Source organism: Hyperolius riggenbachi, chromosome 4 (assembly GCF_040937935.1).
Source record: "Hyperolius riggenbachi isolate aHypRig1 chromosome 4, aHypRig1.pri, whole genome shotgun sequence".
NCBI classification, from domain to species: domain Eukaryota; kingdom Metazoa; phylum Chordata; class Amphibia; order Anura; family Hyperoliidae; genus Hyperolius; species Hyperolius riggenbachi.
Genome location: NC_090649.1, coordinates 429,230,548 through 429,257,619, shown reverse-complemented (window position 1 = coordinate 429,257,619; position 27,072 = coordinate 429,230,548). Strand labels below are relative to the sequence as shown.

Below are 27,072 nucleotides of genomic sequence, written 5' to 3'. Positions count from 1 at the left end.
ACAGGTATGCAGTGGTGGTGGGTGGGTTCACAGAACAAGTATGCAGTGGCAGGATCACTGAACAGGTATGCAGTGGTGGGTGGGTTCACAGAACAGGTATGCAGTGGCAGCAGGATCACTGAACAGGTATGCAGTGGTGGGTGGGTTCACAGAACAGGTATGCAGTGGTAGGTTCACAGAACAGGTATGCAGTGGCAGGATCACTGAACAGGTATGCAGTGGTGGTGGGTGGGTTCACAGAACAAGTATGCAGTGGCAGGATCACTGAACAGGTATGCAGTGGTGGGTGGGTTCACAGAACAGGTATGCAGTGGCAGCAGGATCACTGAACAGGTATGCAGTGGTGGGTGGGTTCACAGAACAGGTATGCAGTGGCAGGATCACTGAACAGGTATGCAGTGGTGGTGGGTGGGTTCACAGAACAGGTATGCAGTGGCAGGATCACTGAACAGGTATGCAGTGGCAGGATCACAGTACAGGTATGCAGTGGGCTGAGGGCTCACTGAACAGAACAGGTATGCAGCCAGGAAGAAGTTAAGCCTAACTAATCTTTCCCTATATGAGAGACTGCAGCAGCTCGCCCTACTCTCACTAATGCAGGCACACGAGTGGCCGTAATGGCCGCCGCTGCCTGCCTTATATAAGGGGGGTGGGGCTCCAGGGGCTAGTGTAGCCTAATTGGCTACACTGGGCCTGCTGACTGTGATGTAGAGGGTCAAAGTTGACCCTCAGGTGCATTATGGGGCGAACCGAACTTCTTCCGCAAAACGTTCGCGTGCGGGTACCTAAGTTCGCGCGAACCACGTTCGCCGGCGAACCGTTCGGCCCAACTCTATTCTGGACCAGTGCAGTTGAAATCTACGACCTGCTGGTGGCTGAGTGGCTCTAACAGGATGTAGATTTCAACATCGCCGCCGTGCGGTCCCACCACTCTGCCCCCGCCGCAATTCACTCGCTCTGCCATCAATAAGATGACAAAGCTCTGTGAACCAGTCAGGAGACAATTTAATTGGCTCCTGGCCACGTGATCACTGTGAGCCAATCGCATTGGTTTACACCAGTGATCTGCAAACTGGGCTCTCCAGCTGTTAAGGAACTAAAAGTCCCACAATGCATTTGCCTTTATGAATCATGACTGTGGCTGTCAGACTCCCACAATGCATTGTTGGACTTGTAGTTCCTTAACAACTGGAGAGCGAAGTTTGCAGATAACTGGTTTACACTGAGCCAATGAAAGCAGCTGACACAGCTCTGCCATCAGAGACGGCAGAGGGAGGGGCCTGCGGTGATGGAAGAGTGACATGACCGGCGGGAGTAGCAGGTATGTGCGGCGATTCGTAAGGGAGGCACCGTTTTGTGGTATCAGCAGCCTCTGGTCCTTAAGGGGCCAGAGACTGCTGGCACGCAATGGATAAGATGGTGTTTTTGTAGCTACACTTGTTATGGGTGTGAAGGCTATGATGGCCACACTTGTTTTATGCTCAATGCAAGATGGGCCCCCAGGCTGTAAGGATCACCAGGGGTAGGCCAAAGGGTCTGAGCATTGGGGGGGGGGGGGTCCCACCAAAGTTTTGCTGGGGGAGGAGCAGCATGCATGCTTGACTGAGCTTGAGAGCGCAGCTCTCTTTTTTAATTTTCTATATCTCCTGATTGCAATGTGATTTGTTTATGCACTTAGCACCCTATCACGTAGCACTTTTTTTGGGAAACAGTAAATTCGGGCGCCTGAGGCTAGTGGACAAATCGGGCGCCGCCATTCACTTCTATAATAAATATCGTTTAATGGGCGCCCGGTAGGAAAAAAGGGCGCCGGAGAAAACTAACGTTTTAAAAGCGGCGCCCGGAGACTTAATATTTTATTACTGTTTCTCATGATTACACATTATTTAATGATTTATACATGTTTAAATATTATTTTTAAACGAAAACCAGTACAATATTTTTTCCAAACATTATTTTTAAACGAAAAACATTACTTTTTTTTTCTTTTCTTTATTTTTTTTTTTTTTTTACATTATTTTTAAACGAAAAAAATAACAGGGGGGTCTTAGGGTTAGGCACCAACAGGGGGGTCTTAGGTTTAGGCACCAAAAGGGGGGTCTTAGGTTTAGGCACCAACAGGGGGGTCTTAGGTTTAGGCACCAACAGGGGGGTCTTAGGTTTAGGCACCAACAGGGGGGTCTTAGGTTTAGGCACTAACAGGGGGGTCTTAGGTTTAGGCACCAACAGGGGGGTCTTAGGTTTAGGCACTAACAGGGGGGTCTAGGGGTTAGGGGTAGGTACAGGGAGGGTTACTTAGGCACCAACAGGGGGGGTCTTAGGTTTAGGCATCAACAGGGGGGTCTAGGGGTTAGGGGTAGGTACAGGGAGGGTTACTTAGTAATTTTTTTTTTTTAAACGTTATTATACGTTTCATTATTTAAACAAAAGATTAACGTTTTTACAATTGCCGATTTAATGCACATTATTTAATGATTTATAACGTTTAAAAACATTACTTTTAAACGAAATACATTTTTAAACGTAATCCATGTTTATCGTTAAAAACCCGGCGCCCTTTTTTCCCATCGCCCCTTTTTAACGTACGCCTTTTTTTGTCCCTGACGACAGCTCCATTATAGGGAGTTGAAACATGTTGGATTTGTGGTGGGGGTCTTTAATAGCACAAAGCAATCTTAGTGAGGAATAGGTGTGACCAATTGTGATTTGGACCTGCAGGTCAAATTATTGATCATAAAATACTAAACCTACCTCATATAGTAAAATGTAAAACAAAACAATATGGTTTTAATGTAGAACAATAAAAGTTATATTTTATATGTATATACAGGCTCTCTCTATGGGAATCAAATTGTGTTTTCTGATAATTATATTATATATAATTATATTATATAATTACTTATTGCCCAATACTTGTGAACTTCCAGAAAGTTTAGGTGAAATCAGAGAAGCCTAGTGTCATTTCCATCAGGCTGGAAGGAATTATTGGTTGTGGCAATGCACTAAGAGGCTGACCTTCTGTGAGACCCCCAGACTGGCCGGGCAGCCCTTTGGTGGTCTCTGGACGTGCGCTGCTGCTGCTCGGCATCCCCCTGTGGCCACTATGGGAGTTTGTTTGTAAACTATGCCTGGCTGAGCTGTATCAAAGTCCACAGGGGAGTTACGGGAGAACAGGGTAATGACAGGCAGAGGGACAGGGAATGATTGGGGGGGGGGGGGGGGGGAGGCTTGGCAATGAGAGGGATAGGTAAAGTGAGGAGATTAGGGGTGGAAGGGCCGGGTAATGAGAGGGGAGATGGGGAGATAAGAGATGGGGGAAGAAAGAGGATGGGGAGAGGGGTGGATGGAGGGATGGAAGGATGTTAGAAGGGATGGGGAGAGGGGTGGATGGAGGGATGGAAGGATGTTAGAAGGGATGGGGAGAGGGGTGGATTGAGGGATGGAAGGATGTTAAAAGGGATGGGGAGAGGGGTGGCCACAGCCTGAGTGCCCACAGCCTGGAGATAGAGACAGGGCGGCACAGACAGACATGGAAGCCCCGGGAGGAGAGACTGTGCAGACAATGCGACCAGGAGGTCTTGGAGGATGAGGCCCACTTCCTGCTACACTGCAGCAAATATGCACCTGTGAGGACCGCCCACTTCCAGAAACTCTCCGCCCACATCCAGGATTTTACCTCCACAGATGAGGAGAGGAAACTCTACATCCTACTGGGGGAGGAGGAAACAACCGTGCAAATAGCTGCCCGATATGTCACAACCTGCCACCAACTGAGAGGAACATGATACCACATGGACTGTATTCCCCCCAATACCCCCCTATGGACTGTATATCCCAGTCCCCCATGCTGTCCCTTACATCCTCCACACACCTATGGACTATATACCCCAACCCCCTTTATCCTTCCCTTATTCCCACAATTCCCCCCCCCCCCCCCCCCCATGTTAATGTTTTGTTGTTTTGCTTTGGCAATGCTAAATGTATTTGGTCCTGCCAATAAAGCTTTTTTGGATTTGGATTTGGACATTGAGGGTGAGGGCAGGGTAATGAAAGAGGAGATGGGGGAGGGAGGGGGTAGGGTGGGGTAATGAGAGGGGAGATGGTGGGGGCAGGGTAATGAGAGGAGAGATGGAGGCAGGGTAATGAGAGGGGAGGAGATGGAGGAGAAAGGAGATTGGTGTGGGAAGGCAGGGTAATGAAAGTAGAGATGGGGTAGCAGGGTAATGAGAGGGGAGAGGGGGAACAGGGTAATGAGAGGGGAGATGTGGGGCAGGGTAATGAGAGGAGAGATGGGGTGGCAGGGTAATGAGAGGGGAGATGGGGCAGGGTAATGAAAGTAGAGATGGGGTAGCAGGGTAATGAGAGGAGAGATGGGGTGGCAGGGTAATGAGAGAGAAGATGGGGAAGTGTAATGAGAGGAGATGTGGGGCAGGGTAGTTAGAGGCAGGGCCGGGCCGAGGCATAGGCTGGAGAGGCTCCAGCCTCAGGGCGCAGTGTAGGAGGGGGCGCACAATTCATTCAGCTGTCATTCCTAATTGTGTATGAAGCAGAAAGAAATAAGAAAAGGGGATACATAGCAGTGACTGCAAGCCAGATAACTAGATATTAAGGTGTTGGGGAGGTTGTGGGCCCTGTGGCCATCTTAGTCTAATAGCAATCAGTGTGTGACAGCTGGGGTGGGAGGGATGGAGGGGCGCACTTTGGTGTCTCAGCCTTGGGTGCTGGAGGACCTTGTCCCTGCTCTGGTTAGAGGTGAGATGGAGGGCAGGGTAATGAGAGTAGAGATGGATGGCAGGGTAATTAGAGGGGAGATGGGGGCAGGGTAATGAGAGGGGAAAGATCAAGGAGAAAGGAGATGGGGGTGGGAGAGCAGAGTAATGAGAGGAGAGATGGGGTTAGTGCGGAGATTGGATTGGATTTGGATTGGAAGTGGGAGGGCAGAGTAATGACAGGGAGAGAGGACAGATTAGGAGGGCTGGGTAATAAGAGGGGAGATGAGGGTATAGAGGAGATGGAGGTTGGAGGGTAGGGCAATGAGGGAGGAGCTGGGGGAAGAGAGAGGGTAGATTTGAGGTGGAAGGGCAGAGTAATGACAGGGAGAGGGGAGAGAGAGGAGATGGCAGTGTAGGGTAATGACAGGGGGAGGGGGTAACACGTACACACCAACAACAAGCACTGCAAATAAAGCCCATTTGACACGCTGGACGAGTGTCTGTAGAGTCAGGCAGGCAGCCGCTGCAGAGCCCCGGAGTACACAGCCCAGGAGTAGTGGGGATGGTGGAGGCAGTCCGGGGGGCGGAGATAGAGCATCAAAAAGCTACAGCGGGAAATCCAGATCTCCAGCTGTTGTGATGAGCCAGGTAGCAGCCTGGCTGTAGAGATTTGCGCTGCAGGATGGATACAGTGTGCACATCGGACATCGCTCGGCGTGTGCTCGGGAATCCCTGATCTGGAGTGAGTTGGATGCGATCTCCCTACAAGGCGTCCCAGGATTGCCCTCTGGCCGGAGATCTCCCCTGTGATCTGTGCATGCCTGGCTACACGTGGAGCGCGGCTGGACAATAACCCCCAGCAGTCCCGGCACAGCGCCCCCCTGGACGATCCGGTGCGCCGGGGTACTGCACACCTCTCACCTGGGCACGCGTGCTGTAAGGGGTGGGGGGGTGAGCAGTGGGGTGCAGGAAGCGGCCCATGATAACTCTGGATCTCAGCTGGCTCGGGGAAGTCCTGCCCGCTGCTGATCTGCCTCCACCCCCGGGCTTGGGGAGACCCTCGCCTGCCCCCTCCCCTGCAGCTTTCCCTGGGGCTTTGTTCCTTCCCGTCCCGCAGTGGCTTCGCAGTGCTGCGGTGGTGGCTCCTCCACCCAGCCGGACCCCCTGGACCCGGAGAGCGGGGGTGCAGCTGGCCCGAGTGAGCGGGCACTGAAAGCTGGGCGCATCAAGAGGATGGTGCGGCTGGCAGCCGAGTTACTGCTGCTTCTTGGACTTCTCTTACTGACTCTGCACATCACTGTGCTCAGGGGCAGCCCTGCCAGCCCTGCCAATGTCAGCCAGCACCAGGTGAGACATTGCCATGTCTGTAGATGTCTTCATATAGCTCATCAGCAACTGGTTTATCAGGATGTTGGCTTGTTGAGATGCAGAAGTTGCATGCCCTTGGCTAGATGTATAAAGTTTTTGATTAGTAGATAAGACAAGATGCTGAATAGTACATATACAAGGCTGTCATAGTTATTCCTAGTAAGCATATTGAAATACATATAGTTTGCGGTACTTTACACTGCACGTTTCTGAGTCCCTCAGAAAAACCTCAAAGGTAAATGTATCATATACCAAGGATAATTTGGGGTAGCATGCAGAGATGGGTCTCTGGTTCGAAAACCCAGCCAGCGCACTATCTGCAATGAGTTTGTATGTTCTTCCCATGTCTGTGTGGGTTTCCTCCAGGCTCATTGGCTTCCTCCCACATCCCAAAAAACATACATATAAGTTAATTGGCCCTAGACTACGATACATGCATAGACTTATGGCTATGGTAGTGATTAGATTGTGAGCCCCTCTTGAGGGACAGCTAAGTGACAAGACAATATACTCTGTACAGCGCTGTGGAAGAGATGGTGCTATATAAATTTATAAATTAATAATTATCAATGGCAACACAAATGTCAAAATGAAACTGACTTCAGTAGAAGAGCACGCCAAGCGGATCGCTCAAGTCCAGTCTTATCAGCTGAGCGACAGACTATACACACGCCCGATTTGACGTCCGAACGACCGGTCGATTGGAAGTCCAACCGACGGGTCGTTTGCGAAAATCAGACGTGTGTATGGGCCTTAAGTGTCCTGGCTGGGAATCAAACCTGTGATGTTATATTGGTGTAGATTGGTAGATCTTCTTCAAGATGAGTGCTAACCACTTTGAATGCCAATGGCATTGACTGAGGTTTAGCTCTTACACATCTTAATGATTATTTCATCTATATAGCACCAAAATATTAAGTTGCCCTGTACTGTAAATGTTTTGGGGTGCAGTTTTAAAGTTGCTTGCTTAGTAAGTAGAGGCTAATGGTACAGGAGGAAAGGGTCTCTACTCAATCCAGTCTGAACTAGAATACCTTTTGACACTGATTTGGCAACACGTTGTCCAAAGATGTGGCAAGCCCTGGATGACAAGTCCCCTTTTTTTTTTTTTTTTTTTTTTTTTTTTCTTTGCAAAGAAAGGAATGTGCCTAACCAAAACTAAAGTAGCTTTCAATTTCTCCAGAGTTTCTACAGTTGGAAGATCTTATACCCAGTGTTTGCTAGTAGCCAGTTACTCTGAAAGTGACTGGTAGGTAAGAGGATATTGATGTCCTGGAAAACTGGATGACAACTCAACCAACTAGAGTAACTATAGGATGTTATTTTATAACGTAACCTTTTTATTGTTGGAGCTGTTTGTAGCACAAACTATTTCCAATTATTTAACAAACATGTGGACATTTCTAGTACGTAATGGATCCAAAGTGAGTCCACTAACATCTTTTCTGTCAGACAAGTTTTTCATCCTAGTTGAAAATGGAGGAGGAAAAAAGTGTATTTGAACTATGAATACATGTGACGTTGGTCAAGAATGAGTCTGTATTGCCAAGTGCTGTATATTGGTCCCAGTGATCACTTGTGTAAAGAGGGACAAGCGAATACATGGAGTTATTTGGAGCCAGCTTGTCCAGTCTAGGAGGCAGTAGGTTCTTTCAAGTATCAGGGAAGATGTGTGTTCATTGATGGTAATAGAAAAGCTAAGTTTAGCACCAGCTGTAGTTTTTTATTTTGGATGCCTGGCTCCTGGTCATTGTTTGGTGTGGAGGTTAATTGGCTGAAGCCAACTTTTGTCTGCATAGTAGAATAAAGAAAGGAGATAAGATCTAAAATTTGGCTTCCACCCAGAAGGGGTAGTCAGTTTGTCTCTGCTGTATATTGCTCAGTAGTAATTTAGAGAGACTACACATCTGACCTCTGACATGGGGGCAATCTTCAGGGGATGCTATAACAATGGTTGTGCTAATGGCAGAACTTGAACCATTACTGCTCTTTCTGCTACTGATAGACTTTAGAGAATGGTGGACATACAAGTGGGATACGACTGCTGTCAGGCAAAAAAATGTTCAGAGTAAACTTGGACACTTGGCTGAGCGTACCAGTTTATGTCAGTGGAGCTAGAAGTAGAATACTGTCATAACTAACTAGTCATCTAGAAGAGTTCATTTGTAACCTCCAGTCATTTAGTCCCTGAGACTGTTCTATGTCAGCTAAGTGAAATTTGGTATCTTAAGTTGTTGTAAACGTTTGTGTTTCCTTGGACAAAGCGATACTTCCAGATGGTGTCGGACATGTGGGTGTGTACAGGTGCACCCTGACATCACTGGAACTCTTCAGTGACAGAGGAAAAGAGTGCTCAGCTGATAACTGTTGTTTCTGCTGAAACTTCAGCTTCCCCCATTGTGACACTGCCTATTGTACTGCCCTTTAAAGAATAGAATATGCTATGGGACGAGGAGCTGAAGTTGTCTCTTGAGAGGAGTGGTGTGTTTTTTTTTTTTGTTTGTTTTTTTTTTGTTTTTTTGTTTCTTTTTTTTTCCCCTTATCAAGTGAGTAGGGCTTTCCACCCACCCTTACCTGAGTCATATCAGATCTTCTCAAGAGTTATTGATATTTCTTGGATGATATGTTGATGGTGAATTTGAGCTCGTATTGCCTTTCCTGTGTAGTAAAGGGAATGTTTAGAGAAGCACTTTCTATCCTACTTAGTCTATACAGATGTACAGTATATGCTCAGCCAAAGCAACATATACTGATTGTACTGTGGGGGGGGGGGGAGAGCAGTGGCCTCCGGCTGCAGTGGAATACAATAGCAATCAGCTTAGGAAGGTGCATACACACCATTTCTGTTGCCCTCAGCATTCAGGAATAGATCCCTTGGGCCACAGTTCAGGGCTAAGTTCTGTATAGAAACATCTCCAACCTGTAGAGTAGTGTTGAGTTCGGTTGTTGTGGAGAGGGACGACTGCATGGTGCATGACAGAGTGGCTTCAAGTGGGAGAAGTAAGGTAGAGGATCTGGCCAATGCATCAGGACCACTATATACACATTAGATTCTCGGCTGCCTTAGCCAAGAATGCTCTAGCATGGGAACGACTAGGCTTACAAAAACCACTGTGCCTAGTTTCTGATCACCATGAAGGGCTGACTGCACAAGGTGGGGTGACCTGTTTAGCAACACCAAGCTGTCATTGAATCATAAAGCGTCATATTGGGTCACCTCATCTATATAGGTGTGTTACATTGATCCCATCTACTTTATGATGTCTCAGAAGCATGCCGATCTCCTTCACTATCTCTCATTAATGGACAGAAATCTGCCTGTCTCCAGTTGGCTTTTATCGATGGCAGAACTTCTTAGGAATAGTGGTACGGCATAAACTGTGTGTAGCCCGATACTGAACTATACATTGGTAGTAGAATATCCATTAAAAGAAACTTGGCACAAGATGAGAAAAACAAGGCCCAGCGTCTGTCACTTCAGAAACTGCTGCCATATGCTTACTCCTTTACTTTATAGCGCTGCAAAATGATGAGATTGTAAAATCTTCCAGGCAGAGACAGATTAGGGCTGAGATTTATACTGTGTAGTGCAGCAAACTCCAAATTCCAAACATATGGACATCAAAGGTGTGTCTGCTCTCCTCTCCTACAGGGCCCTGTGTAGTTTCTAATAACTGAAAACTATTCACGTGGATTTTTTTTTTTTAATGTTGGCTGAAGTATTTGTGCAGATCTGAGAACATTTTGTGACCCGCTTAGCTTGAAGCACACCATAGCTGGTCCTGTTATATCCAAACATCAGTCGGGTACTGTCTACATTTACATTGCATCTCCTTTCACATAAGTGCTCAGTGTAGTTTGTCCTATGGGAGAAAAGCACTATAGAAATGTTATTGTATTGTATTCTTAGGTATTTGCGATAATTCAGCTTTAAGTCTCCCACAATGTTTTACTACTGAATGTGCAAATGATCTCTTTACGCCCCTGAAGCCAGGCTTACATACAGAACCGCTGGTGTATAGCAATCCTATAAAATGTACAGAGCCACATCAACCCAACTTTCTGGATGTAAGCCTGGCCTCGGGGCATAAAGGTATAAGAGAGAGATATGTAGTTGAGCTCAAATCTGATAGCCTGGTATTGTTGGATATTTTCATTATATCCTAAAATGTTGATCTTTAATGTAGGAGTGTCTTTCTTTCTACTTCGTGACAACCAGTTCTTGCTACTACTTCTTCTCCTACTCCTTCTTTTTATTCTTTATGAATCAGATGGCTAATTTGCTATCTTAAGTTGTGTAGATAAGTGAAAAAACGAATCTGCTGTGCCTGTGATAAAACCATCATTGGTTCTCTTCCGTGGTGGCCAGGTGGAGCAACTCTGCTGAAAATCTATTCTATGTATAGTGGCTCCATTGTGTTCCCAAGAGATTGGTAGTGCCAGATCACCCTGTCCAGGAACATTGTTCTCCACCTTACCCTTTCCGAATGAACCCGCACTGCCCCACCCCCTCCTTCCATAGCAACGTAAAATGTCACTGGCCTATAGGCAATTGATGCGTCTATATAGCACTCAGACTCAAATTGTCACTCGATGGATCAAGTCCTGATTCCTGCAGAAGACTTCAGCATTAAAGGTGGACCACTGCAATTGGAGGCCGGTGGTGGAACAAGGGGACATAGAGAGGACTAAGAAGGCTCTAAGGAATACATGTCCAACTCTGGCCCATGGGCCCTATCTGGCCCTCAGAGCCATCACATTTGGCTCCTAAGTGGTTTCCCAACTTAGCATTATGTTTGGCCCACTCTAGACCACCAGGGAAGCTATGTTGGAGGTGAAGCCCTAGAACACCAGGGAAGCCATATGGTTTAGGTAGGGGGGAAAGCATTAAACACTAAAGCATTGTATATTGGAGGTAGGTGCTACTAGCCACTAGGGAAATGTATAGGGGAGGTAAGAAGGCCACTAGACACCGGGGAACTGTATAGTGGGTGGAGAGAAGACATTAGATACCAGGAAACATTAAAAGGGAGGTGGCTAGTAGACATTGAGGTTGGCCCGCGACTTGATCCCAGTGTTCAGTTTCGGCCCACTTTGTAGTTGGGTTTGACGACCCTGCTCCAAGGGATCCAGTGCCTTCCTTTTTCTTAGGTGAGTTTGTGACAGGTGAAGCTTACAGGTTAAAGAGCAGCCTGTTGGGAGGGGAGGCAGCAAAGTGGCCACTCCAACACAGCAGTTTTCTGAACTCAGAGATCATGGCCACCCAGCGGTGCATTATTCAGCCACTTGCTCAGAAGCGGTGGAAAGGAATGATAGGAAATCTTTCTAGTCTTTCCTACTGTTACAGTTAGTATTCTCTCCATGCGTGGTTAAGCTGTCAAAAGGCTGTACTTGAGGAGATCAGATCATGGTGATGAATTGAGTCGTTCATGGTTACTTCCAGACGTCATCGTAGTATGACCGGACTCTTAATCAGTGCTGATAAGTCTCGTTTTTGATTCTCTGAGCTGAAGATCAGCACATATTGAAGCAATTGGAATGAGGGAGTTGAAAGTGAAGTACAGTGAGTTGCTGCTACTAGTGCATGTCCCGTCTCCTGCGTTGTGCAATGTGGGTTCAGTCATAGTGTTCCTATATAAAATGGGTTCAGTAAAGCATGAGGTCATTGTTTAACTTATGCATCCTCGGGTCATGTGTCATCTTGGTTCTATGGTGGTGCTATAAAAAGCCACGTATGGCCCAATTTCCTTTAGCAGATCGGAGCATTACTAGTGACAATTGAGTATTGGCTTTGGTAATGGCATAAGACGCTCAGCTTATTTGCAGTAATTCACTGCAATCAATCACATTTCAAGTACACCTGAACTGAGAGGCATACGGAGGCTGCCATTATTTAGAGCAGAGAAGTGAGTTCAGATCCACTTTAAAGGACAACTGAAGTGAGAATTATTTGGAGGCTGCCGTATTGTCTTTTAAGCATTACCAGTTGCCTGGCTATCCTGCTGATCCTTTGCCTCTAATACTTTTAGTTATAGACCCTGAACAAGCATGCAGACTAGGTGTTTCTGGCATTTTCTTCAAATCTGCATGCTTGTTTGTGGTGTGATTCAGACACTACTGCAGCCAAATAGACCAGCAGGGCTGCCAGGCAAATGGTATTGCTGAAAAGGAAATAAAATAGGGACGCTTCCATATACCTCTCACTTTTGTTGTCCTTTAAATGACCGTTTCCTGTCATGTACTCAACAGGTTTGCATTAAATCACAAAATTGCCAGTGTGGTATTGATCTGCCTTAGCAACTTTATGTTTATTTACAATGAACATGGAATTACACTTTTGAGGCATAGGCAAAATGATAGTTGCCTTACGCTCCTTCTGTTGAAAGAACCATGCCAAATACAGCTTTTTAGGGCCTGTTTCCAATATACCTGAATCCGCAGACTGACTAGGAGTGAGCAGGTGGAGGAGTAGGAGCACTGCAAAAGGACTTGTGCCTGCGTAGTAGAGCGGATCGATCGGGTTCGGCTATTTCCGCCTTAAAGGGATACTTAAGTCAGGGCAAAAAAAAATGAGGTTAACTCACCTGGGGCTCCCCTCAGCCCCCTGCAGCTGATCGGTGCCCTCACAGCTCCGGTCCGATGCTCCTGGACCCGCCGGCGTCGACTTCCGGTTTCGCCGTCACCGGGCGACGGGCATGGGAACGCGAGTGATTCTTCGCGTTCCCAGCCACAATAGCACCCCCTATACTGCTATTGCGGCCTTCTTGCCGCAATAGCAGTATAGGGGGTGCTATTGTGGCTGTCTGCTATTGCGGCTGGGAACGCGAAGAATCACTCGCGTTCCCATGCCTGTCTGCCGGTGACGGCGAAACCGGAAGTCGTCGCCGGCGGGCCCAGGAGCATCGGACCAGAGCTGCGAGGGCACCGATCAGCTGCAGGGGGCTGAGGGGAGCCCCAGGTGAGTTAACCTCATTTTTTTTGCCCTGACTTAAGTATCCCTTTAAGAAGACTGGAGATTGGCTAGTGCACCTGCGCTGGATCCCGGAAGGTAAATATTTACATCACCGCACTTGGGGGATGCAGCTGGATAACGCAGGGACTGAGAATCACAGGGGAAGCCTCATTAGGATCCAGAGGCTTCCCCCTCCCGAGGTAAGTACCTCCCCCAGGGGACTTTTTTTAAATTACAGGATTTTTCGTAATGCAATATGAACAAGGCCTAAGAGATTATATTACCTATCTAGTTTAATTTAACAGAACTATTGTAACTTAATGAAATTGTTTGGGCTGAAGTTCCTCTTTAACGACCCTCGATCAGAGGTGTATCTGGGTAATATAGAGCCTATGACGATCACTGAAATTGCCCAACCCCCCCCCCCCCCCCCCCTCCTCCTGGTTAGAGTCCCCTAACCTATAAAAACTGCATCCTTTCTCGCATACATGTGTTATGGTTGCCTGAATTTTTGGCTTGGGATATTGCAAAAGTTAAACCTATTCCCACTATGTCCTGTTTTCTAACAGTAAGCCAAGTACATAAATTAAGTAGCCATGTTCCCCAAATAACTGAATTATTCTGATTTGGGGTCTGAGTGATGGGGCAGGCATGGCGATGCAGCAACGGAGCAGGCTTGGTGCCCATGGTACTGTGGCGCCCATGGCATGAGCCATGCCTGCGCCCCTCTAGATACGCCTCTACCCTCGATGCCTGAGCAATATCGATCATCTGCCGCTGTACACGCAGCTGAAACTGTCGTTATCTGACGTTTCAGACGACAATTATCAAATGTCTGTTCGTAGCGTTAGACTTTAAATTTTGGTTGTTGTAATGGAACCTTTTTTATTTTGTTGTTTTGTGGTTTTTGTTTATTGCAGAAGGGTATATGTGGTCATATGCCTGCCACTGGAATGTGCAACACATCACTTGAGAAAGTTGTCACTCATTGTGGAATGTCCTTCTCCTTCCAGCTACACGTGACAGTCCTTCTACGTCTAGTCCAACACTTCTTGCCATTTCTGGACCCTAGAAGTCCCCCTTTGCTACCAACTGGTTTAGATTATCCCCCTTTAATGTAACAGGATTTGAAAGCTTCAATATGGTAATTCTATCTGCTGACGGCCTTTCTAGTAAATTATTTTTTTTGTTTTTGTTTGAGCAGCTGTATTTTTTTGAATTTAAGTACCCAGAGCAAATATTTTGTGCGATCGTATTCGGGCAATTAATATCAAGCTGGGGCGGATGAAACATCCGCGGCGGAAATCTCGGATCTGGTTCGCAAGCTGTACATACAGTGCGATACAGGACAGACGAGGGGCTCCGAATTAATTAAAGGTCTCTGTTTACTGTTCCACTATAAGCAGCTTTCCAGGAGGGAGAGACGACTCGGGCTTCCATGCTCCCTGGCGTTTTGTTTGTACGCTTGCACAGTTCTGCATGAGTGCTGGAAAGAGTGGTGGGGATGAGGGAGGGGGGAGAGGCTGGTGTTCCCTTTCAGTCCCTTTCATTTTATGGCTTCTAAAAACCTCTGCGGCTGTAATCTATTCTGAGTGAGTTTTGAAGTGCTGATTATGACCTTGCGTTTATGATGTGTGTTTGTGAATGGATTCAAAACAGTGATGCAAAACTCTGCCAGAATTCCAAGCGCTTGTATGGATAGTTAAAGGCGGATTGTGCCAATAAAGTGGGAATTGTGACTTCCTGGAGTTGTTTTCTTCCTTTTTACCTAGTTTTTAGAATTAAGCTTGGTACACATTTATTTATGATTGGCCAACCACTGACCAATTTTACCACCTCCATGTAGTATGAGGGTCAATAGATCTTGCATTCTTTGAGCAGATTGTGTATAAGTAAACCCTCCTCCTACAGAGAGGTGGTAAGATTGGTCATTGATAGGCCAATCATAATTGAAAGCCTGCACCTGGCTTTACTGTAGCATGATTGGTCAGTGATTGACCAATCCATAATTGAAAGTGTGTACCAGACTTTACTTTAGTAAAAGTGCTTGTTTACTTAACACAAAGTATACCTGACCTAAGGCAAAGCTACCTAAGCTAAACACAGGGGTGTTATTTTTAAAGTGTAACTGTGGTGCATAAAATAAAAAATTGTTTATTTTATGCCTCCGGATCGACTCCCGCCGCGTCCCCGCTTGTCCGCGCAGATCGATTACCGCCGGCGTGGATCGAGCAGCGTTATTGGACCAGCTGAATATTATGAGCTGGCCAGATCAGCTGGTCAATACACGGTACAGAAACGTACTGTGTATCCCCAGCATAAGGGAGGAAATTGCATCAGGATTGGATTCAAAATCTCCACAGTTAACATTGGAAATGCTAAGAAGACTGCAGACTGTGCGCCTGCATAGTACGCCACAGACAACATGGGCTGGGTTGACAGTGGTGCTTCAATCAGGCCACAGTAAGGACGACCTCGAGGTCATCCTCTGCACCGTGCAGGGACCCCGGGCCGGCGGCTGCGAATGGAGAGGTTAGCGTGGGTCAGCAAGCTGTGAGGGGCTGGGGAAAGCCCCAGGTAAGTAAATGGAATATATCTTAAAAATGCCTGATGATTCCTTTACGGCAGGAAGAGGCAGGGTTGCTGTGATGAGGATGGGGTTGAAAGTAAAAGGCGAACTTCCTGTCCGAAAATTTTACTTTAGCCAAATGATTTTTTTTTCATGGAGTTATGGGAAGCAGGAAGAATGAGATGAACTCTGGGCGCACTCCGCTCCACATACACCCGTGCCCCACGTGGTTACCTAGTAGGCCTGAAAGATAAATCGAATTTAAATCGAAATCGTGATCACCAAGATCACAATTTCGGAATCGTCTAAGCGGCAATTATCGCGATCACGTCATTTTCACATGGCAAAACTCCGGGTTCCTGTATGTCACATGACATACAGGAAGTATTCTGTGCATTAGAAGCTATGTCCAGAACTGATGCAGCTTGGGGGACAGAGGAGGCACAGAGAGACACAAAGGGGGCAAGAGAGAGACCCAGAGGAGGCATAAAGGGGGCACAAAGAGACAGAGGAGGGAACAACTAGGCAAAGAGGTGGAACAAAGCTTGATTAGAAGGAAACCGTGCATCGAATCAAAATCGCAATTTCAGACAGAAATCGCTCAATTCAATTTTTTCCTAAAATCGTTCAGGCCTATTACCTAGTAAGTGCACATGTTGATGGCAGACGTCACACATGCCGACACCTTACCTTAGGCAACCTTGTGGCGCACTTGTATGGAGAACTGAGTGCGCCTGGAGCCAGTGGGGACAAGCGCAGGTCGCTGACAGTGTACTTGCACTGGGCACCAGGGGGACATTTAACATTAGGGGGATAGCATCGAGACAGCAAGGCAGTTGCATGCGGCATCACAAGGCCGATTCCTGATCGATTTCAGCATAAAATTGATCGGGAATTGGCCTGTGGTGTATGGGCAGCCAACAGATCTCTCTCTACTCAGATGAGATTTGTCTCTAGGTTGACTCTGCCCATCACCACTAGATGTTTGGCTACCTTAAGCCGTTACTAAGTGCTTGTGATTTGAAAAGCCCTTGTTAATGTAATGCTAGGGGTATGATCCCACTTGAGTGATGTGATTTAAAATAAAAATCGCTCATAGCAGTGCATTAGCAAGAGCTTTTCAAAATCACTAGCGCTTAGAAAAGGCTACTAGTGGGTTTGAACCCTTAAAAGAGACACTGAAGAGAAGGGGGAAAAAATTGGTTGTGTAGTACAGCTAAGAAATAAAACATTAGGCGCAGACATAAGTCTAATAATGTTTCCAGTACAGAAAGAGTTAAGAAACTCCAGGTGTTATCTATGCAAAAGAGCCACTGAGCTCCACACTTTCAGGCCTGGAACCCACTACAAAACGCTATCGCTAATCGCAATCGCTAGCGTTTTGTATGAGCAGTTTGTAAGCGATTTCATGAGTGTTTTAGGGAGCACTTTTAAAAAATGTATCAATTTGCCAGCGGTTGTGTAGCGATTAGCGTTTTTAAAGTCTGATTGGTCCTTTCAATTTAATTTTAATTTTGTTAGTGTGCAGTAACTTCAACAAGCTTGCAAAATCGCTCAGTTCAGGTTTTGATGAGCGATTACGCCAGCGATTACATACTTAACATTAAAGCGCTAACGCTCCCAAAATGCTGCATGTCCTGCGTTTGTGATTTTTCTAATCACAATCGCTCCAGTGGAAGTTGCTCCATCCATTTACAGTAGCTGAGCGTTTTTTACAAAACGCTAGCGTTTTCAAACGCTCAAAATCTCCCTTGTGGGTTCCAGCCCTCAAAGTCGCAGAGAGCTCTGTCTTCTGAAGCATATTATCTCAAGTGTCTATATCTGTGTTTTTTTAATTTTTATTTCCTGCAGAGGACAGTTCAGAAGTTAACTAGCCTGCTCTGTAAAATCATTTAGAGTGCTTAGTAGTGTGTAAACTGCAAATATTAGAAAATTATGCAATTTTATTAAAAACAAACTAACTGAAAATAAAAATGAGAATATTTTTCTTTGCGACTAATGTTCTAGTAATTATCCGTACTACACAACCAATTCTTTATAATTTTTCTTTCTCTTCAGTGTCTCTTTAAAGAGTCATTTCTTAGCCTGACTTGCATACCAATATTTTTTATTTATTTATCTATTTTTTAATAAAAAGGTAAAAATGATAAGAGCTGGTATATTTGCAATCAACACGTTGGAGTTTGTTTCGTGACTCTAGGTCCCCTTCCTCAGGTCTATACCATATAGCTTTTCCTATGACAAGACACCAAAGTTAGTGCAATACTGGTCAGATCCTCCTTCACTTAAATTTTCTATCTTTGTCATGTTCTGCATACCCAAATAATATTGTTTTTAGCAGTTCAGTACATCATTTCAACTTGTTTAGGGTTCTTTCACATTGAAGGGATTTTTGCCCTTTTTTTTTTTTTTTTTTTTTTTTCAAACGCTTGTGCAATAATTCTCTATGATGGAGTTCACATCTGAGCGGTTTGTTTCCGATCCGCTCAGAGAAGCGCTGCATTTTTGAGGTGATTCCGCCTCAATGGAAGGTATAGGAAAACGCAAAACGCTCACAATTGCTTTGTGCAGCGATTGGGTTCGTGTTTTTTAAAGGGAAGGTTCACGGACATGTTTAATAAAATAAAAATTCTAATCCACTTACCTGGGGCTTCCTGCAGCCCCTGGCCAGGTCGGGTGATCCACCGGAGAAGACCGGGAGCCTCGAGCGACGTCGAGGGCACGTCCTGCCTGCCACGGGCTGGAGGAAACCCCAGGTAAGTGCATTAGAATTTTTTTTTTTTTTTTTTTTTTTTTTTTTTTAAACCTGTCCGTGAACCTTCCCTCTAAGTTCTCCTCGGCTCAGAGTACACTTCCTGCATCAGGGAGTGAATTACAAAACCACTCGGTGAAAAACGCTTAGAAAACCGCTTAGCACAAAAACAAATCGCTCACCCAAGCGCTGGGAATTGGAGGGGGGGTAAAAAAAATGCCCACCTCTAATGGCCATGCGAACTGAACGCAATGTGAAGGCTCCCCCCCCCTTTCCTCCCCCCCCCCCCCCCCCAACTAGCACTAGCTTCAACCAGAATTATTGAACAATTGGTTCAGGTTCTAGAGTGAACAAATTTTGTTAATGTTACAATTCCATCTACAAATATTGTTCACAAGATCTATGGCTGGCACAGATTCAGGTCTGTGGGTGGGCATGGCAATTGTAGCGCTATTTCAGTACAGTTATTGGGCAGAGAGGAAACTTATGCTTATTGTGCTGAAACTTCACAGCTCAGACACGCGGTTCCCGCACAGGAATAAAAATGCATTACAAGGTTGTTTGTTTTTTTTTTTTTTTTTTTTCCTTTTTTTTTTTTTTATGAAACCAGTGGCAGGCTTTCAAAGCTCAGATATGTTTTTTTATGATAGCCTAATATATTTCCTACTCATAACTTATCTAATCGTGATGCCTGGGCCATTACGATCTATCAGGTGGGCACACTGCAGTTTCAACGAAGGGCTTACAAGCTTTTAAGAACAGTATTTGTTTATTACTAGTCTAGTCTGCATTTTGAATTCATTTCACTTGTTAAATGACCTGATTACACCTGTTACCCTCCTCAGCAGTGGCTTTGCCACTTTGATGACATTTTATTGAAGGGCTGCCATATTTATTTCCTTTTAAGCAATAGCCGTTGCCTGGCTATCCTGCTGATCCTCTGCCTCTAATGCTAAGTACAGACTTTAGACTACTATAGTTCGTAACTAGAGATGGGCCGACCGGTTCGCCCGCGAACTTTGGGCGGTTCGCGTTCGCCAGGAAAGCGAACTTTTCCGTCAGTTCGATTTGCCCCCATAATGCTCCATTAAGGTCAACTTTGACCCTCTACATCAGTCAGCAGGCACATTATCACCAATCAGACTATGCTCACTCCTGGAGCCCCCCCCCCCCCCTATAAAAGGCAAGGTCCTCCAGCCATTTTACTCACTCGTCTGCCTACAGTAATTAGTTAAGGGACAGCTGCTGATAGACTGCTAGGGAGAGCTTAGTTAGGCTCTTGTAGGATTGTTGGCTTGCTCCTGGTTGATTGTTATTCCTTATATTGAACCCCATAACATCTCCCTCCTCCTCTGGAGGAGGGTCTTGTCTTCCAGGGAATTGTAGGATTTCAAAAACCAGCTCACATACATTGGCCGGGAATAGAACCCAGGTCTAGTGCTTGGTAGGCAGCTCTCCTCACCACTATACCACCACCAACACTACATGCAGAAGCCAGCCTAGCATGTACCATTATAATATATCCAAGAGAAAAATGAGCTTGCTTTGGGATTTGTAGGATGTCAAAAGCCAACTGGCATACATTGGCCAGGAATCGAACCCAGGCCTACCACTTGGTAGGCTGCTATCCTAACCATTATACCACCAACACCACACACTACAATGCTACGTGCTGAAGCCAGGGAAGGAGGGAGGGAGGAGGGAAGGGGGAGAGAAGATTACACTTCCTGATGTTGTAAAGCAGTGTAGGCCTGCAATTTAACATTCAATGAGATTTCTGACCTTAAAACAGTGGTTTGTATCAAGTCTAGGTTTTTTTATTGAGACTTTTGACGTGTATCCCACTCCACCATATCTCTGTCCAGGTGTTAGGGCTGGTTCAGACGGACGTTTGGAGGCGTCGCGGCGGCAATGTGTTTGGGCTTTCAGCAGCGTTCGCGTTGCGTTCGGATGCGGTCGCGTTTTTTCTTCCCCTGGGGGGACATTACCCATCGCGGTTAACCGCCCCTGGAAGCTACATGTAGCTTCCAGGGGCTCCTTGAACGCCAGGAAAAATCGGGACCCGAACGCCGCGTTCGTGTAAACGTGTGTGAAAGCTTGGTACAAACGCTCCCATTCACTTGAATGGGAGCGTTTAACACCAAGCCCGAACGCTGGCAGTAAACGCTCTGCAAGCGTCCGTCTGAACCAGCCCTTAGACCGTTTGAAACATCTTTTCCATCATTTTTCTGGCCACCATAATTTTTTCTAAATTTCCAAGTTCGCCTCTCCATTAAAGTCTATTGCGGTTCGCGAACCTAAAATCGGAGGTTCGGCCCATCTCTATTCGTAACAGATAGTTAGACGAACGACCATTCGCTGAGCTCTTAATTGAACAAACTTTACAACTGACTTTATGTCCAAACGACGGATCATGAATGATTGTTGCGTGCGAATACAAAAGTGACGTCAGTTTGCTGGGTGATGGATTCTGCGCATGCGCCAAGGATCGTTATCTAACGACATCTATACACACCTTTGTTTTGTATTGATTGTCATTCAGTTTATTCCATTTCAACCCCAAATTTCCTCCTACCAATTATCGTTCATCATATTTAATGATAGTTCGCTAAACATTCTTCCCCAATTGTCGGCTGAACGATCGTTAACTGCTGTTGCAAACGACTATAGTCTAAAGTCTGTACTTAGCATAATACTTTCAGCCATAGACACTGAACAAGCATATGAAGATTAGGTGTTTCTGACATTATTGTCAGATCTGACAAGATTAGCTGTTTGTGGTGCTATTCAGACACTACTGCAGCCAAATAGATCAGCAGGACTGCCAGGCAACTGGTATTATTTTTTTATTTTTTTTAAAGGAAATAAATATGGCAGTCTCCATATCACTCTCACCTTGGGTTCACTTTTACCTCCTTGGTGGTAATCCAGAGTCGCGCTCGGGACGGAATTCCGCAGCTCAGAGAGGTAATCCCGTTGCCTGAGTGAGTTATATGGAGGAGCTGCTGCAGATCTCTCTGTGATAAGTATTTTTTGTTTTGTTTTTTTCCCGATGTAAAAGCTTGTGAAAGAATTGCACAGCTTTTAGACCTTGAGGCTGGGAACACACTTAGCAGAAACGCTAGCGTTGCGGAAAACGCAGCGGTTTTGCCTGCAATGTTGGTCAGTGGCCCGCATCAAACGCATATGCGTTTTATAATATGCGTTTTAAAAAACGCTGGTTTTGTTGCATATTTTTCAAAAACGCACATAATGAAAGTCAATGATGACGCAATGTAATGTGTCTTGTATGCGCTTTTTATGCCACTAGATACGCACATGACAGAAACCGTGGCCTTCCATTCGCTAACAAGTGTGTACCTGGCCTAAATCTGGAAATAATCATAACGCCAGGGAGGTTATTGCTTGGTAGTTTTTCTGAGGCCTGAAACCCATTAAGGGCCCATTCACACTTGAGCGTTTTGCCGGCTATTTTCAGCAAAACGCTCAAACGCTAGCGCTTTTCAAAGCGCTAGGGCAATAAGTCTATGGGCCCGTTCTCATTTGGGCTATTTGCGCAAATTGCCCAGAAACGCAAACGCGTAGCCTGCACCATTTTCAGGCGATTTCCCGGCGATCGCGGTTTAGTGCTATAGAAGCGCAAAACGTGATTGCTAAAAAATTGCCAGGTGTGAATGGTGATTTATTTTATTTGGCGTTAATCGCCAAAAACCGGCAGAGCAAAACGCTAGCAAAATCTCTAGCGGTTTGCGATCAGCAAGTGTGAATGGGCCCTAAAGGCGCTTTTCTGAGCGCTTTGTGATTTTAAAAGCTCATGCTAATGTAATGCTATGGATGTGATCCCACTTGAGATGTGATTTATAAAATTCATTTATAGCATTAGCAAGAGCTTTTTCAGATCACTAGCGCTTTAGAAAAGGCTGCTAGTGGGTTTGAGCCCTTAGGCTTTGTTCACATCTGCAATCGCTGAGGCCAGCGTTTTTGCGACTTTGTGAGTGATCTCTCTTTTTTTTTTTTTTTGCGCTTTTGCAGAGCGATTTTTGTTTTTTTCGCTTCCTGACGCAAGTGAATAAAATGTATTAATTCTAAAAAGCGCGAACGCAATCGCCGCATAAAGCTATTTTGTGAGCATTTTGTGTTTTTCCTATACCTGCCATTGTAGCAAAAACGCCCTAAAAAGTGACCTCATTCAGTATCCAACATGGTCTAGCAGTTTTTGGCCCAGTGCACACCAAACCGCTAGCAGATCCTCAAAACGCTAGAGGGTTTTGGAGCAGATTTCAGAGCGATTCTAGGCATGTTTAGAGATGTTTTCTAAACATGCCTGGCGTTTTTTGGAGCGTTTTTGTGTAGCAGATTACAAATATTGTTACAGTAAAAGCTGTTACTAAACACCTTCTGTAACAAAAACGCCTGGAAAACTGCTCTGACCTAGCATTTTCCAGAGCGGTTTGCGGTTTTCCTATACTTTACATTGAGGCAGAAACGCTTCTGTAAACCGCAAAAGTGCTACAGGACCCACGTTTGCGGTTTGCTAAAAACCTCAAACCGCTGGTGTGCACCATCCCATTGAAATTAGTCAAGCGTTTTCACAGGCGGTTTGCGGATTGCATCAAAAAACGCTCGGTGTGCACCAGGCCTTAGTGTGTGTGTATTGCACTTGCATTTTGAGCGTTACAGATTTCCTTGCAAGCTCACGGTGAACCATAACTCATAGGAGTGTGTAAGGGGCTGAAAGAAACCAAAAAGCCTCCTTACTAAAATGCTATGTAAAACAGGTTTTCCTTCTTAAAACAGACAGTATTTGCGTTTCATTCAGTTTGGAGTGAGCTCTGAGGTGTCCCACAATACATCACTGCTGAATATGCAAATCCTCTCTTTGCTTCCAAGTTACGACTGGTGCACACCAGAGCGGTTCTGAAGCGTTTTTTAAAACTCTTGCAGGGGGAAAACCGCTTGGCTAATGAAAGTGAATGGGATGGTGCACACCAAAACGGACCGTTTTTTCCACAAACGCAAACTCGGGGGCTGCAGCATTTTTTAGATTGTATAGGAAAGTGGAAAACCACTCTGAAAAAATGCTAGATCAGAGCGGTTTTCCAGGCGTTTTTGTTACAGTAGCTGTTCAGTAACAGCTTTTACTGTAACAATATATGAATTCTGCTACACAAAACCGCTCCAGAAAACGCTAGGCATGTTTAGAAAATCTCTCTAAACATGCCTAGAATCGCTCTGAAATCTGCTTCAAAAACCTCTAGCGTTTCACAGATCTGCTAGAGGTTTTTGGTGTGCACTGAGGGCCTTGCAGTAGATTTAGACCTCCGTTTCCTTCCCTTTTAGGTGAGGTTTGTGCTTCATCTTTGTACAGTGTGACTTCATTACAGGTTCTTGGCCTAGTCCAAGTTGCTAAGTCCACACACAATAAAACAAGTGGGAAAAAACACCTTGTCAAATGCTACTGAAAGTTCTGAGTAGATATTGTTTTGGAGGCAGACAATGCACCCATTTGATCTTACTGGAGCCTACTTTTTTTTTTTTTTTTTTTTTTTTTTTTTTTTTTTGTATTGAATCGGGAACGACTGTCAGGTGTTACTGCTTTTTGTGTACAGGTTGAACAGCTTCCTTTGCCCTTTTTGTTCTCTGACCTTGAACTGACTAAAGTTCATTTTCAATGTGAGCCAAATCCTGTGTCCTGAACGATTGTTGCTGGATTGTTAGTGCAACACTGAAGCAGGCAGTGGCGTAGCACTAGGGGGTGCAGAGTTTGCGACCGCATTGGGGCCAGAGGGCCCTCCCTCAACCTCAGTATTAGCTTTCTATTGGTCCTGTGCTAGTAATACTCACTTCTATAGATGCTTTGAATAGTAGTAATCCTTACTAAACTGTTCTACATCTCCTTCTTGCACCTGGAGCCCACTAGAGCGATTTTGTGAGCGATTCAAACCGCTAGCGATTTCCCTAAATGCTCAGCTAATGTTAATGGATGGGCCAAATTCCACTGGAGCGATTGCAATTCCCAAAACGCAGGACATGCAGCATTTTTAGCGTTTTAGCTGTAGCGTTTCTGCAATGTAAAGTATATAAACGCTGGCATAATTGCTCATCAAAACCTACACCGAGCGATTTTGCTAGCGTTTTGAAGTTACTTTACACTGTGAAATTAAAATGAATTGAAAGGACCAATTAGAATTAAAAACTCTAATCGCTACACAATCGTTGGCAAAAACCTTGCACTTTTTAAAATCTCTGCCAAAAACACTGAAATAGCTTACAAAATGCTCACTCAAAACGTGAGCGATTGCAATTAGCGATAGCAATTTGTAGTGGGTTCCAGGCCTAAAGCTGAGTACACACGTACGATAACGATCGTTCGAAAACGAACGATAACGACAATCGGACCGATAATCGTGCGTTCCAAATTTTCCAACGATCATTTTTTTGGACGATAACGACCGTTATCGTTCAATCCGACCGATCCAACCCGGCGGATTTTTTCGAAAGATAATCGTTCAATCGTTGCAGTGTGTACAAAGATCGTTCGATAATGATTATCTGTGGAGTAGTACGCATGTTCTTATTGCCTGTCATAACGTCACTTCCGTTTGCGCACGCATTTTTTTATCGTTCGTCGTTCAGTACTTTATACTTATATCGTTCATGTGTGTACACAATCGTTCATTAAGAACGATCTTTTCGGTCTAATTTGAATATCGTGTAAACGTCACGAATCGTTCGTAACGAACGATCTTTATCGGACGTGTATACGAACCTTAACACTGTAGTTGCCAATGGTATGTTTTGGTGCGCCGTATCGATTATGTATAGAGTGCTTTGGGGGGCATTGTAAAACTTGCATCGGGCCCATAGTTCCTTAGCTACGCCACTGGAAGCAGGAGTGCTGTACAGACATGCTGCTCATCATTAGTGTAGGTGGGAGAGAAGGTGATGGTATATGGAAAACTATGCTCATTTATTGGTTGCCATTTTTAATGATCTGGCATGCCAGGTTGCTAAACTACACAGCTGTACGCATGTAAAGGTTCGTATACACGTCCGATAAAGATCGTTCGTTACGAACGATTCGTGACGTTTACACGATATTCAAATTAGACCGAAAAGATCGTTCGTAATGAACGATTGTGTACACACGTGAACGATATAAGTATAAAGTACTGAACGATAAAAAAAAATGCGTGCGCAAACGGGAGTGACGTTATGACAGGCAATAAGAACATGCGTACTACTCCACAGATAATCATTATCGGACGATCTTTGTACACACTGCAACGATTGAACGATTATCTTTCGAAAAAATCCGCCGGGTTGGATCGGTCGGATTGAACGATAACGGTCGTTATCGTCCAAAAAAACGATCGTTCGAAAACAAACGATAATCGGACCGATAATCGTGCGTTCCAAGTTTTCCAACGATCGTTATCGTACGTGTGTACTCAGCTTTAGACTTGCCTGAGATGGTGTCAATCTACCATCCCAGCCAAAGATTGTCCAGTTCTGGTGTCAGCTGAAGCATTGCTCTGCAAATAGGGCTGGGACAAGGGAGTAAAACTTTCCAATTTGCAGAGCAATGCTTCAGCTGACACCAGAACTGGACAATCTTTGGCTGGGATGGTAGATTGACACCATCTCAGGCAAGTCTAAAGCTGAGTACACACGTACGATAACGATCGTTGGAAAACTTGGAACGCACGATTATCGGTCCGATTATCGTTTGTTTTCGAACGATCGTTTTTTTGGACGATAACGACCGTTATCGTTCAATCCGACCGATCCAACCCGGCGGATTTTTTCGAAAGATAATCGTTCAATCGTTGCAGTGTGTACAAAGATCGTCCGATAATGATTATCTGTGGAGTAGTACGCATGTTCTTATTGCCTGTCATAACGTCACTTCCGTTTGCGCACGCATTTTTTTATCGTTCGTCGTTCAGTACTTTATACTTATATCGTTCATGTGTGTACACAATCGTTCATTAAGAACGATCTTTTCGGTCTAATTTGAATATCGTGTAAACGTCACGAATCGTTCGTAACGAACGATCTTTATCGGACGTGTATACGAACCTTAACACTGTAGTTGCCAATGGTATGTTTTGGTGCGCCGTATCGATTATGTATAGAGTGCTTTGGGGGGCATTGTAAAACTTGCATCGGGCCCATAGTTCCTTAGCTACGCCACTGGAAGCAGGAGTGCTGTACAGACATGCTGCTCATCATTAGTGTAGGTGGGAGAGAAGGTGATGGTATATGGAAAACTATGCTCATTTATTGGTTGCCATTTTTAATGATCTGGCATGCCAGGTTGCTAAACTACACAGCTGTACGCATGTAAAGGTTCGTATACACGTCCGATAAAGATCGTTCGTTACGAACGATTCGTGACGTTTACACGATATTCAAATTAGACCGAAAAGATCGTTCGTAATGAACGATTGTGTACACACGTGAACGATATAAGTATAAAGTACTGAACGATAAAAAAAAATGCGTGCGCAAACGGGAGTGACGTTATGACAGGCAATAAGAACATGCGTACTACTCCACAGATAATCATTATCGGACGATCTTTGTACACACTGCAACGATTGAACGATTATCTTTCGAAAAAATCCGCCGGGTTGGATCGGTCGGATTGAACGATAACGGTCGTTATCGTCCAAAAAAACGATCGTTCGAAAACAAACGATAATCGGACCGATAA

The 27,072-nt window shown here is 45.2% G+C and overlaps 1 protein-coding gene across 1 annotated transcript in view; it reads left to right on the top strand.

Annotated features, from left to right (window-relative positions):
- The first annotated feature begins 5,107 nt into the window (after window positions 1–5,107).
- The window catches only part of ISM1 (isthmin 1), an 82,932-nt gene continuing 60,967 nt past the window's right edge, over window positions 5,108–27,072 (top strand). The window contains exon 1 of the mRNA XM_068232475.1: window positions 5,108–6,059. Within this exon, the coding sequence (XP_068088576.1) occupies window positions 5,946–6,059 (114 nt within the window). The 5' untranslated portion in view covers window positions 5,108–5,945. The remainder of the gene's footprint in view (window positions 6,060–27,072) is intronic.